This window comes from Bos indicus x Bos taurus, chromosome 20 (genome assembly GCF_003369695.1).
Source record: "Bos indicus x Bos taurus breed Angus x Brahman F1 hybrid chromosome 20, Bos_hybrid_MaternalHap_v2.0, whole genome shotgun sequence".
Lineage (NCBI taxonomy): Eukaryota > Metazoa > Chordata > Mammalia > Artiodactyla > Bovidae > Bos > Bos indicus x Bos taurus.
In genome coordinates this window covers 16,790,121-16,804,973 of record NC_040095.1, presented here as the reverse complement: position 1 = coordinate 16,804,973, position 14,853 = coordinate 16,790,121, and the positions used below count along the sequence as shown (strand labels likewise).

The 14,853-nt window shown below is 37.4% G+C and overlaps 1 protein-coding gene across 3 annotated transcripts in view; it reads left to right on the top strand.

Annotated features, from left to right (window-relative positions):
- The window catches only part of IPO11 (importin 11), a 203,399-nt gene that overhangs the window by 17,324 nt on the left and 171,222 nt on the right, over positions 1–14,853 (top strand). For all 3 annotated transcript variants that reach the window (XM_027519916.1, XM_027519917.1, XM_027519919.1), the window contains exons 2-3: positions 6,157–6,300; positions 11,015–11,115. In XM_027519916.1, the coding sequence (XP_027375717.1) occupies positions 6,163–6,300; positions 11,015–11,115 (239 nt within the window). In that variant the 5' untranslated portion in view covers positions 6,157–6,162. The remainder of the gene's footprint in view (positions 1–6,156; positions 6,301–11,014; positions 11,116–14,853) is intronic.

Below are 14,853 nucleotides of genomic sequence, written 5' to 3'. Positions count from 1 at the left end.
AGTAGTCATCTGCCTTTTATCCTAAATGAAGTTTACTTCCACACTGTTACAGTTAAATGACTCAGTACATTTCTCTGTTCTTTTTTGCCATCGTTGTCCTTTCAAGAGAACTCCACAACTGAGTTCCGCATAAATACTTAACACATAGAAAATGTAGTCCTTTTGTTGCAGGAAGGGGGATCCCTTCCAGAGCCCAAAACTGGGCTCTTGTCTAACACTTGGAAATGAGTTGTCCGAGGAGACACATGTGCTGACTTGTCCGAGGAGACACATGTGCTGACAAATCAAGAGATTTTATTGGGAAAGGGCGCCCGGGCGGAGAGCAGTAGGGTAAGGGAACCCAGGAGAACTGTGCTGCCACCTGGCTTGCAGGTTTTATGGTGATGGGATTAGTTTCCGGGTTGTCCTTAGCCAATCATTCTGACTCAGAGCCCTTCCTGATGGTGCAGGCCTTGTTCAGCCAGGGTGAATGCCGGAGAGAAGGATTCCGGGAGGTGGTCGGACAGGTGGTGTCTCCTTTTGACCTTTCCTGAACTCTCTGGTTGGTGGAGGCTTATTAGTTCCCTGTTCCTCACCAGGCCCTCCTGTCCTAAAACAACTCATGCAAATAATTACTGTGGTGCGTGGCCCAGGGTGGGCAGTTTCAGTCAGTGTGCTTCCCCTAACACTTTCAGATTTCTTATGGATTCAGGAATCCTTTTCTCCAGGAACCTGTTATGGCAGTGTGTGGTGTGTTTCTAGGTGTTCGGGAGCAGGATGGTGTGGTGAGGCTGTTTTATGATTCAGCAGGAAGAGCTGAGTTTCCAGAACCTTGATATCAGGCCTCGCTCTGCCATGTACTAGTTTTCTGCAGTGATCCTGGGCAACTCTCTTGATAGCTGTAAATTCTTCCTCTATGAAACAGTGATACTAATACATATGCCACATTTGCTTTTTATTGGTTTGGTATGGGATCTTTAAAAAATTTAATACGCTTTAGTAATGTGGCATTTTAAATAATCCATTATGATGGGACTGTCATTGCTGAATTGTTAATTTTTGAGGATACACTTCATCTGCAATTCAGGAACTGACTGCTGCCTAAAGCTTCCCTTGTAAGTTCATTAGTTCTTGGAAATATTTCCAGTAGAAGTTACAAATGATGATTTGTTTCTCACACCAAAAAACCTTTTTACCCATTAGATAAACCACTCATAATATTGTTTTTGTGGGGGAAATGTACTCTGGATTCCAACTGGTATTCTAGAAACGTGTTTTTCATAGTTTGTTTTAATAATTCTCTCTTTCTCCCACCTCATCATTCTCCATATTTTGGGGAAAAGACCGTTTTCAATTCTTAACAACTATTTTAGTACTTGGCATGGCATTGGTTCTCCAAATATATGTAAACTAAGCTCTCCCTCTCAGACTGAAATGGGCCTCTTGGAAGCAAGGATCAAAAGTGAGAGGAGGCGAGGACAGGGCATATACTTCTGGGGAGGACCCTGATGGAGCAGGGTGCTGGGGGGAGGTAGGGATTCTGTCGTTTACATTGGACCAGATGAATCATGAAGTTTGCTGTTGTAGAGTTCCTGAGGAGTGTCCAACTCTTTTGCGACTCCATGGACTGTAGCCTACCAGGCTTCTCTGTCCACAGGATTTTCCAGGCAAGAATACTAGAGTGGGTAGCTGTTTCCTTCTCCAGGGGATCTTCCCAACCCAGGGATAGAACCTGTGTCTCCTGCATTGGCAGGTGGATTCCTTTTACCACTGATCCACCAGGGAAGCCCAAATGGTGAGGGTAAGTGGGGCATAAAGATTAGAGTATATAGACTTAAGGATTGCTTTGTCACGTAGGTCCAGAGAAGTGTAAAGTGTGAAGATGTGCATATGTGTGTGTGTGTATGAGTGCTCTGCATAATCTTTCTTCTAGGTGTAAATTGCTCTGGGGGTTGGCAGTGGTCAATGATTTTATTTTTATAGTAGTAGCCCAAAACAGAGACATGGCATTTTTCTTTCTTTTTAGGGTTGAAGTAGGGATGAGTTCTGGTGGAGCCTTTCTCTATTATTACATTCACATGTTCTTCCTGTCTTCCTGGGGCTTTTTTTTCGCACATGTACTAAAGTCCAGACACTTTAGTTTTTCCCCTACAAAGTCTTCACATGATCTTCCTGCCCATTTCTCCAACCTTATCTAGTACTACTTTCCCCTCTTCTCATTAAATGTCAATTATACTGGCTTTCTTAGGTTTGTTTATAATATTAAAACCTTGTTTTCAGTTGTTTTCCGTATCCAGATCTCTGCTTTCAGATTTTTGCCTGGCTGGGTCTCTCTTGTCATTCTCACGTCTCCTGTAAATGTCACTAGAGAAGACTTCTCAGAATACTCAGTCTAAAGTAGCACAGCCAGAGTCCATCTTTAACATTACCTTATTTTCTTTACCCACTACCTCCTATCTCCTCCTAACGCTGTCTTCTTCCACTAGAATGTAAACTGCGTGAAGTCAGGGACACCGTGTTGTTCACGGCTGTTTTCTCAGCACCTGGAACAGTGCCTGGTACACAAAAGGCTTTCAGTAATTTCGTTAAATAAATCAGTTAATTAGCTTCTGTGTGGTTCAGTGTGAAGTCCTTTATTGTTCAGAATTGGTCACTGTTGTTAATTCATCCAGTATCTACCCACTATCGTGTGTCTTGTTGGGCCCGTGGACCACAGATGGCTTAGGTGTCTGTCCTGTCACTCATGAGATACTGATTAAGAGTAGTGGCTTTGGTCTTCAAGTCCAGGGACTGCCACTTAGTAGACTGTGACCGTGGCAAGCTAAGGTCTCTGAGCCTTTAGTTTCCTACCTAACATATGGTGATAATAGTATCTACCACATAGAATAATTATTAGGAATAAATAAGTAAAGCACTTACTGCAGTACTTGACATGTAATATATGCTCAGATACTGGCTTTTTTAAAAAAACCTTTATTATTATTCTATTTTGCTTGGGGGAGAATCAGTGAATTCCTGCTCTTCATACTTCAGACAGTTCCCTTGTGAGAACTGCAAATCAGTGCTGGTCTGCCTTCTTTTTCAGGGATGTATAATGGAAGCCCCTGTATGTTTCGTCATCCACAGCACTAGCAGTAGAGCTGGGCTTTCAGATGTACCTCAGTTTTAGATGTTCTAAAAGTGCTTTTCAAACTTTGACAATTATTAGGATTTACCTAGAGGACTTATTAAAGCACAGCCCTTTGCCCCAGCGCCTCCTGCTGTCAGCCCCTGTTTCCATTTGCTAGGTTTGGAGAGAAGATTGAGAATTTGTGTTTCTGTGAGATGATGCTGGTGTTGCCAGTCCTTGATTGGTGCCACTTTGAGTGGGTTTTTCTAGAGTTGTGTTAATATGGTAGCCACTAGCCACATGTGGCTGTTGAGTACTTGAAATTGGGTTAGTTTGAAATGAGATGTACCTTAAGTATAAAATATACACAGGATTTTGAAGATTTAGTATAAAAGAGGTAAAATATCACATTATTAGTATTTTCAAAATATTGAAAGGATAACATTTTGGATATATTGAGTTAAATATTATATAATATAACTAATTTCATGTGTTTCTGTTTCTTAATGTGTCTACTGGAAAAGGTAAAAATTACATACGTGGCTTGCTTTTGTGACTTGCATTGTATTTCAACTAAGCAGAAAGGTATATTGCCGTCATCTTTATTTTATTTTTTTTTAACATTTTAACTAATTAAATAATTTATTTTTGGCTGCACAGAATCTTCACTGCTTTGCGTGGGCTTTCTCTAGATGTGATTCCCCAGACTTCTCATTGTGGTGGATTCTCTCATGAAGAACGGGCTCTCGGTGCTCGGGCTTCAGTAGCTGCCGCGCGCGGGCAGCATAGGGGCTCAGTCATGACATGAGGACTCAGTAGTTGTGGTGCACGGGCTCCAAAGCACAGGCTCAGCAGTTGTTCAGCAGCATGTGGAGTCTTCCCGGACTAGGGATCGAACCCATGTCCCCTGCATTGGCAGGTGGATTCTTATCCACTGTACTGCCAGGGAGGTCCTGCCTATCTCTTTAAAGTATCTTCTGGGGCCTCCATAAAGTGAGTCTCTCTTTTACAGCCTATTTTTGAAATCATACATTACCAAGAAACCCTGTAAATCGAGTGAAAATCCATTTACTTATTTTCAAGTGATAATGAAACACAGAAACTTATTCAAGAAGCTCCTATGATGGAAAAGAATCTGAAAAAGTATATACGACTTATATATATATATATATATATATATATATAAAATAACTGAATCACCAAGAAAGTTAAAAAAAAACACAAAACTCCTTATTAGTGATGGAGGTAATATATGTTTACCCCCCTAGTCAGTTCTAAGATAGAGACAAGAACAGACTACTAATTTATAACCTTAGTCCAACTCCATTGCTAATTGGTAATATTTGTCTGATTCCAGTTATTATACCCTGGCCCTTCTTAATTCACAAAGGCTTCAAAATGATTAATTTCCTTAAAAGTTATAATACTTTGGGTCAGATTTCTTTTAGAATCAATTTTTGGGACCTTCCCTTTTCTTGAGTCATTGCAATTTAATTACAACTCTTAACAAAGGAAGTAATTTGCTTTTGATTATGGGTTAATGACTTAGACTTTTACTATCTGGAACATTCTTCAGTTTTAGGCAGTTGGTATCACAAAACTAATTCCCAGTCACCTCTGTACCAAGAACTATTTTCTGTCAACTTTTAGTTTTCAGTTTTTAAAAAAAAAAGTTTTTAAAAAGGTTTTTTGGCCATGCTCTGTAGCATCTGGGGTCTTGGTTACCCAACCAGGGGTCAGACCCGAGTTTCCTATAGTGGAAGCACAGAGTCTGTCGCAAAGTCTTAACCACTGGACCACCAGGGAAGTCCTAGTTTTCAGTTTAGTTTTGCATACCTTGTATATGTGTATTGTGAACAACTACATATACTTTCCTAACAAACAATCGTACACAATTTTGGGGATGATTAGAAACAGAATCCTAGAGAATTCAATAAATTCCTTATGTGTTTTTAGGATGGTTTCAGACACTATAATAACAAAATCACTCTGGTGTGTACTTAAAACTACCACAACATTGTACATTAACTAAACTTCTATAAAAAATTTTATTGAAGGATTAGGTGATCCAACCTTTAAGATCCTTTTTAACTTAAGGTTTATATTTTGTTTGTTGGTTTAAGTTCTCTTGCCCCCCTCCCCTCCTCCAACACAATATTTCTTGGGTATGCGTTTGTCTTTTATATTAAAAAAAAAGTTTCAGATACATATCATTGGAGGCACCTAAGATGATAACATGAGGTACTTAGCAATCAGTCAAAGCATTCTTTTTGCAGTTCTCTTCCTTCTGGTCTTCTTTTTTTTATAATTAATTTTTCTGTATTTTGTTCATCAATTTTAAACATTGAAATCAATAAATTACTTTGTGACTTACAGTTTATGCTTATGCAATATAATTTGCCAAAGAATTTTGAGTGAAGATTAACATTCAATATCTCTAAATCTGAGCAATTCAAAAAAGTATGAAACAAGCATCAAGGCCAAGTGGATTTTTCTTTCTTACACCATATAACTTGTTCAAATCATATCATATTTCATGCTAGCTTTTTAAAAACTTTGCTTTTTTGGTTTTACTTAGCGTTTGTAATTTTCTTTTTCAAAATTATTTTTCAGAGTCCTAGGTCCTTCGCATTTTTGTATGATTTCTACCTTCTGGTCTTAAGGATAAAATGGTTAATACTTTTATAGATTTTATAATGCTTATCTTGAAAAAGAAACAAAATAATTAGAGTCTTGAGCAGGCAGTGTTATTTAACCAGAATTTAGTAACTTTGATGTTTGTTTGTCATTGCCCCTCCCCCCTCCAACTTACTGCCTTGTATTTATGGGATAATAAAATGGCATTTTCTTTTAGAAGTAAATTGGTTTAAGCAAAGGCAATTTGACTTATGGGGTTTTTAAGTAAGAGTATGGGTGGTACATGAAAGAGAAATCAAGCAGAATCTTGAAAGAGTAGGTAAATGATTGAAGTATGGGAGCAATTCAGAACATCGAGGCCTTTTCTCTGTGTTTGTTACTGTTAATTTTTATGTATCAAGTACACTCAGGTATGTCCGTGTCATTTCCAGGTTTCCATGGATCTCAACAGCGCCAGTACTGTTGTTCTTCAGGTCCTAACACAGGCCACCAGTCAGGATACTGCCGTGTTAAAACCTGCTGAAGAGCAGCTGAAACAGTGGGAGACGCAGCCAGGCTTCTACTCAGTGTTGCTGGTGAGTTGTTCTAAAAGAGTTTACTATTATTTTTGATAGAATGAGGTACTATTATTTTAATTGTTCTAAATTAAATTTACTTTAGTGAAACTGATCCAGATGTTTGGCTGCTGTATCTCTTGCCACAAGTTAATTCAGGGCGTGGCTCTTGAGGATGTTTAAGAAATGTTTGTTGATGGTTGATAAATAACCCCTCAGGGTACAGTAAGTCTCCTACATATGAGCCTCAAGTTGCGAACTTTCAACAATGTGAACATGTGCCAGCCCCGTCTGGATGTCACCTGTTGTACTTACTACTGTGCTTTTCAAGGGACTGGACTGTAAGATTTAAAAAAATTACATACATACTTGTGTGAGAAGTATTATAAACCTCTTATAGTACAGTGCTATATAGCTGATTCTGTTAGTTGGGTACCTTGGCTAACTTTGTTGAACTCAGGAACAAATTGAACTTAAGAACGCTCTCTCAGAACAGAACCGGTCTGTATGTAGGGGACTTACTGGTAGAATCTGCTCAGCAGGCAGCACTGTGCTGATAATCTGTTTTAATGCGTTAATGCTGACTTGAATGAAGACTATACGTGGTACACTTTGATGTTTGTCTTCGTCCTTATCCTTGCCCCAGTTAATTTACATTGTCAGAATTCTTCATCAGAGGTCTCCCCACTGTTGCATGAGTCGGGTCTACCATGCTCACTTTAAAACATTTTCTTTTCCCCCATCTAAAAATTATTTTCTTAACATATCTGATTTTTTCCCCTGGATATTATGGGAAATAGTATAATAATTAACAGTGCTTTAGATCTTTCTGGGAGTTTAAAGCTTTTGGATAATTAATCAAAATTGTTTTCTCATTACCAGAATAAAAAGATGTCTTTTTGTATTGAAGGCCTCTCTTATTCTTTTTCTTCTGAAAATTTGAGAATTCTGATTGGTGTTCAAGATTTGGTTTCTGACCATGGCAAGGAGGCTACGAATTGAATCAAAAACTGATTCAGTATTTGTGACTGGGTCAAAAATTCAGAGCAGAACAGTTTGCTGTATCTTGTAAAATAGAAAACCGTGGCATTACATACATGTTTTGACTTCATGACTGAAAAGTTTTGAGTTGTTACATTTGAGAAGATATACTAGTCATGCCTGGAAAGGAAATTAAGTATCTGAAGTCATACTGGATATTCTGAATATAACATTAGAAAATTGTCTCTTTGGCACAGTAACACAGAGATAAAAAACAGAGTAATTTCTAACGAGACCGAAGAAAGTGTCTTCTTCTCATAGATCATCCCAGCATTGTGTTTGTAAATTTGGGGCATAGTATGTAAATCTTTAGAAAATCTTGTATCTTTACCCTTCATATGTTTATTTAAATGAGCATGCTTTGTAATTAGCTTTGTGTTTTTTCAGACCAAAATATAAAAGACTTCTGGAATTTCTTATTTTAGTTACTGCTTGACTTTGGGAGAACCAGTAGACTTGCTTGATACTTTCTGTGTAATGTATGAATTATAAATATTAAGTGCCTAGACCTGTTTGTTTTATTTTTATTAGGTTTACTTTTCTTCTTAGAGGGATAGTAAAGTTTCTTTTGGATGCAGTATAGATAATAACAGATTTTGAAACTGCTGAATGTAAGTTATTTCTTTCTTTTTCCCTGTTCTCACTGTTTTGGTACATTGGTTCTGTTTGAGCCTTTGCCATCCAGATTAGTCTGGAGATTCCTAAATTTGTGTACCTGATCTCAGGTGTGCATTCCAACCTGGTTATTCAATATATTTATGTAATATATATTTACTTGTATTGACACCTGCAGCTTGACTTTTCTTGGTTGCTTGGTATAGCGGAGTTAGGTTGAGATCTACCAGCTTCCACAGTATTCCCACGTTACTTTCATTCATTCACTCATTTGCTCAATAGATGTTTATGAAGTTTCTGCTTTGTCAGGCTCTGTGCTGGACTCCACTCATAATACACAACTCAGTCTAGTGTGGAAGGTAGGCATGTAAAGGGTAAGACCTAATGCAATTAATTAATTAGTCTTACAATTAATGTGGTGAGAGAACCTATGCTTTCTTTTGCAAGGACACCCAAAGAGGGACTCTGCCTCAGTTGTCACAGGTCTTAAGAAATAAATAGACATTACCCAACTGTCTCTGTAACTTTTTTTGGTATGCACCTGATTTTTTAAAAATAGGATTATAGTATCATACCTATTTTTAGTACTTAACATATAAAATTTTTTTAATATACTGAAAGACATACTTCCACATTATTACTTTTGACTTCGAGGTTTTCCCACATAAAGTTGTGTTTAAGAGGTCAGTTCTAGGGATTTGAGTTGTTTTAGGTCTGAATTGTAGTACAGTTTTAGTTAACATATTCCTACAATTCCTATTTGTCCCATCTACCCACTATTATAGAAACACTAAAAATTTTATTATTATGCATGCAGGGTCTTAATTCCCCAACCAGGGGTCAAACCTATGCTCCCTGCAGTGGAAGCGTGGAGTCCTAAGCACTGGACCACAGGGGTTTTCCTAGAAAGCAGTGAAATACACTTTAATTCTCACTGTTTGTGATATTTTAAATTATACTGTAAATATTAGTTTTACTCTTCTTATTTCATACACCTTTATAACTATTATAAATTTTTGGTAACAGTTTTAATAAATTTTAAAGGTCACATACCAGTTGTAATTTTGATTTCAAGGTCATGTTGCATGGTTTAGCTTGCACAGTCATTTTTACACTGTCTCATGACGGTGCAAGGCAGGAATTGCCTGTATTTGGATTAACACAGTGAATAAATATTTTGAGTAATGGTTAACTTTGATTTGAAATTATTCATAGCACTTCTGCGTTTATAATACTTGAAAATATTTTGTTATCTAACTTGTTTGTAAGCATAATTGCTTTGATAAGGAGGATACTTTGAAATTATTTAGTTCATTCTGTTGGGTCTACTTTTTCTTTCTAAATTTAGCTATGTTTATTTTACTTATATAATTAAAAAAATTATTTTTTGGTTGTGTTGGGTCTTTGTTGCTGCCCGAAGGCTTTCTCTAGTTGTGGAGAGCGGGGGCTACTCTCCAGTTGTGGGCCTTCTCATCGTGGTGGCTTTTCTTGTTGCTCTATGTAGGTGGGATTTCAGTAGTCGCAGCACGCAGGCTCGAGGGCTCTAGGGCATATGGGCTTCAGTAGTTTTGGTGCATGCGCTTAGTTCCTCTGTGGTATGTGCATACGGTATCTTCCTGAACAAGGGAGCAAGCCCAGTTCTCCTGCATTGGCAAGTAGATTCTTATCCACTGTAGCACCAGGGAAGTCCTAAAGGTGTTTATTTTAGTTTCATGTGGGTAGATTTTACTGTATAATTAGATTTGTTGTTTCAAGTTTAATTTTTTATTAGGAAAAATTTATAATATACCTAAAAGTAGAATAGTGAAATGACTCTGTACATAGCCATTACTCAGCTTACATAATTAACATACTCCTAAGCAAATATGCTCTCTTACATGAATTGTAGAGCTATAGATACTTAGAAAATAACAGTATATGTGTAATGATAAAATTTAAGTGAAACATTTAATTACAAATCTATCCATACTTAAATTTTTTTTTTTTAATTTTATTGAAGTATAGTTGATGGTGGCGCAGTGGTAAAGAATCTGTCTGCCAGTGCAGGAGATATGAGAGACAAGGGTTCTGTCCCTGGGTTGGGAAGATCCCCTGGAGTAGGAAACGACGATGACTTAATGACTAAACAACAAACAGCAGCAGCATCGTTGATTTCAGTGTGTGATGGTTTCAGTACAGCAGAGTGAATGTTGCTGCTGCTGCTAAGTCGCTTCAGTCGTGTCCGACTCTGTGCGACCCCATAGATGGCAGCCCACCAGGCTCCCGTCCCTGGGATTCTCCAGGCAACAACACTGGAGTGGGTTGCCATTTCCTTCTCCAATGCATGAAAGGGAAAAGTGAAAGTGAAGTCGCTCAGTCGTGTCCGACTCTTCGCGACCCCATGGATTGCAGCCCACCAGGCTCCTCCATCCATGGGATTTTCCAGGCAGAGTGAATGTTACTCATATGCATATATCCACTCTTTTTTTTTTTAATAGTCTTTTCTCATATAGGCCATTACAGAGTTATTGGGTAGAGTCTGCTGTGCTATACGGCAGGTTCTTCCTGTCTATTTTACGTATAGTCGTGTGTATATGTCAGTCCCAACCTCCCAATTTATCCTTCCCCTGGTGACCGTAAGTTTGTTTTCTACATCTGTGACTCCACTTTTGTAAATAAGTTTATTTATACCCTTCTGTTAGATTCTACATAAAAGCTGTATCATGGGGAAGGAAATGGCAGCCCACTCCAGCATTCTTGCCTGGAAAATTCCATGGAGCCTGGTGGGCTATCGTCCATGGAGTTGCAAAGAGTTGGATATGACTGAGCTCACACACATAAGCTATATTATACAATATTTGTATTTCTGTGTCTGAAAAATCTATGTGTACTTTATTGTGATATATTAACTATACTTTTAACTTATTACTTATGTTTTTTAAGTTATTTAAAAACTATAAATTATACATTTAACTTAAAATATATAACTTAAAACTATAAATTAACTATACACTTAGGTTTTTTAAGTTATTTAAGTATACTTAAATAACTATACTTATTTAACTTATGTTCATTCTGATGCTTTGTTTTTTATTTACAGAATATTTTCACAAACCACACTCTGGATATAAATGTACGGTGGCTTGCTGTGTTGTATTTTAAAAATGGAATTGATCGCTACTGGAGACGTGTAGCACCTCAGTAAGTTCCATCTCTTTTCCCCTCTCAAGCTCGTCCTTTTCACATTCAAGGGGGTCTAAGACTGTCATCCGTTAATCTTCACTCTGTATATAAAAGAATTCATTTGTGCTTTCTTCAGTAGCACATATACTAAAATGGGAACAATACAGAGATTTATATGCTCCCTGAGCTATGCACATTTGTGATTTGTTTGATATTCAAATGAAAAAAAGGTGTGTTAACGACTGAAGAAGAAATGTGTTCTACATGGTTAATTACAGATCACTAATTGTCTTACTGCTTTTCTCTGTGAGTTTTCCCCCCTTTGGGCATAGGATATGTGGACTTCTCATTGGCCTTCTGTTTTCAAGGATCTTTAATTTTATGGGCACAAAATAAATGCTGAAGCATGTTTGAAAAAATGCGCTCCCCCCCTTTTCTTTTTAAGAAATTACAAGGCTAGAATTCTGGAAAATGTCATTGAGAAGGAACTTCCAGGTCATCTCTGAATCAGCTGATGTTAATTGTCTAGTTTTATGCATAATTGCCTCTGTGGTAGAAATTGAGTAGTACACATTTGTAATATCATCAATTTCAGTTGTAACTACTCGGTAGGTGGTTAAGTGAAAAAATTTATTGTAATAGTTAATTGCATGTTTTATGATTGATGGAAAGACAGTATAGACAGGACAGGAATTTGATAGAAAATAGTAAACTTTGGTTTGGGGGAAAGAGGCTCAAGAGGGAGTTTGTTGTTGTTTAGTCACTGAGTCATGTCTGACTCTTTGTGACTGGGCTGTAGCCCGCAAGGCTCCTCTTTCCATGGGGTTTTCCAGGCAAGAATATTGGCGTGGGTTGCTATTTTCTTCTCCAGGGGATCTTCCCTGACCCAGGGATCGAACCTGCATCTCCTGCATTGCAGATGGATTCTTCTCTGCTGAGCTCCTGGGGAAGCCCCAAGAGGAGGGGGATATATATATAAAATTATGACTGATTCTCATTGATGTACAGCAGAGACCACTACAATATTGTAAAGCAATTATTCTCCAATTAAAAAAAATAGAAAACTTTGCCAAAGAAGTAACATAGTCTTTATTCTCCAGTAGATGGTACTGCAGCTCTGTAGTTTTTATGTTCATAGGCCCTTTTTAAAAAAATAGAGTGCCTCAAAGTGGGCTGTAAAATATGCTCTTGGATCATACTGGAAGTAACTAGAATTTTAAAGGCTACAGTTAGGATGCTATAATATTAAATCTTTTTCTTATTTTAAAATTAATTCATAATTTTGAGAGAAATGGGATGTTTAGTGATGAGAAAGTATATTTTGTTGAGTTGTAGGAAACAATGCAGCAAGACATGTTTCTATTGCTATGTCCAATTAAATTTTATGTGTCTCCTAAAATTAATTTTGTTTTACAAGTTATATGAAGAATAAATGACTATCCTTTAGATGGGAGAATAAATTATGATTATATATTTCAGATTGTACTTTCATGTAAAGAATTAGAAACTGGAATTAGTTTAAATTTTAATTAGGTAGTTAAATCCCAAGCTGTTAGTGATAATATTGAGATCCAAACTGGAAAGGAGATGCATGTACTTAGGCAGTAAAGATGTTAAAAATGTAAACAAAGGAGCAAAGATGTGTTATTGAACTCGTTTGAACTTAAGACTCTTAAAAAATAATTTGTGTTCTCATCAAAGTGCCATCTTATAGTTTCTATTCTTAATAGTATTTTCACAGAATGATTAAGCTTTATCATTACTACATAAAATGCAACTTTTACTGGATCCTAATTAATTAGATACTATCCAGTTTCTGGTTGGAATACAGTCTGGATTCATCTAATGAAGACAGGCACAAAGTTGAAGGTGTATGCTGACTATTATTGGAAAATTGCTGAAGTCATGAGATTTCTCAGGTTAAGGGCTTGTTTTCTTTAACAGATGTATATATTTTTTTTACATGGTCCCTTGTTTTGGTAACTAATTGTTATATTATACTCTGAATTTAAATTATGAGAACCATGAAAACTGTTGAACCTGCCTTCTTGGCATAGAAGTAAACTGAATTTCAAGCTTGAATCAAAACATTTTAAGAAAAAAGCATTGTTTTCAGGGATTTGATTGACAGAAGGAAGCTATTAAAATTGGAAAGTTCAGCAGCATTATAAAAAGATTAGGGGGATAATTTTAAATGGAAAAGCATAGACTTGCATTGGACTTTGACTCCTTTTGCCTGGATATGTATTATTTTAAATTGAGGTTCAGTTGACATATAACATAACATGAGTTTCCAATATATTACATAATGATTCAAAATGTGTCTGTATTGTGGAATGATCACCACCGTAAGTAGTTTACTTCTGTCTCCATTCATGTGCTGCTGTGCTCTTGGGTTAGTTGTGTCAGACTCTGGACTATCGCTCACAAGCCTCCTCTGTCCATGGGGTTTTCCAGGCAAAAGTACGGGCATGGGTTGCCATTTCCTTCTCCAGGGGATCTTCCCGACCCAGGAATGGAGCCTGTGTCTCCAGTGTCTCCTGCATTGCAGGCAGAGTCTTTATCTGCTGAGCCATCAGGAAGTCACCACACAGAGAGAGTTTTTTTTTTTCTTGTGATGAATTTTAAGATTTACTCTTTTAGCAACTTTGAAATACGCAGTGCAGTATTATTAACTGTAGTTGCCAAGTTGTACATCATATCCCCATGACTTATTTTACATTATAACTGCAAGTTTCTACTTTTTCTTTTTAACTCCCTTTACCTGTTCCACATCTCCCCCCATGTTTATTTTATTCTTTGTTTTCTCATTTGTTTACTAATCTTACGGAAGTCACTGTTAAGCTTAAAAACACTTTTATTGAAGTGTAATAAAAATGTGCTTAAAAAGTGCACACACGAAGGGTACACTTTGAATGTTTGTAGTGTACACACCTGTGTAACTCCCACTTAGAACTGGGTAGAACTAGCACCTCAGAAACTTCCCTTCTGCCCCTTCACAGTCACCTCTACACCCTCCTCAAAGATCTGCCATTTCTCACCCTAGATTAGTTTTTACCTGTTGGAGTTGGTGATGGACAGGGAGGCCTGGCGTGCTGCGATTCATGGGGTCGCAAAGAGTCAGACATGATTGAGCGACTGAACTGAACTGAACTGAACTAACTTGATACAAATGGAAGTAAAAGTCATAGTATGTTCTCTTCTGTGTCTGACTTGTATCCAGTATTATAATTATGAGATTTGCCCATGTAGTTGCGAGTGGCAGTAATTTGCTCTTTTATGTAGAAGTACAGCATCCCATTTTAGGAATATATTACCATTATCTGTCCATTCTGCTGTTGATGGGTATGAAGGTTGTTTGTAGTTTTTGACTGTCAAAGATAATGCTTCTTTGAAAAATCTTTTACATGTCTCGTTGCATATGTTTGAATTTTACTGTTATTTATGATGATCAGGTGTATTGTTGTGTATTATTGTTGTTCAGTCACTAAGTCATGTCTGACTATTTGTGACCCCATGGATTGCAGCACACCAGGCTCCTCTGTCCTCCATTATTTCCTGGAATTTGCTAACATTCATGTCCATTGAGCCAGTGATGGCACCCAATCATCTCATCCTCTGTCGCCCTCTTCTGCCTTCAGTCTTTCTCAGCATCAGGGTCTTTTTCAATGAGTTGGCTTTTTGCATCAGGTGACCAAAGTATTGGAGCTTCAGCATCAGCATCAGTCCTTCCAATGAATATTCAGGGTTGATTTC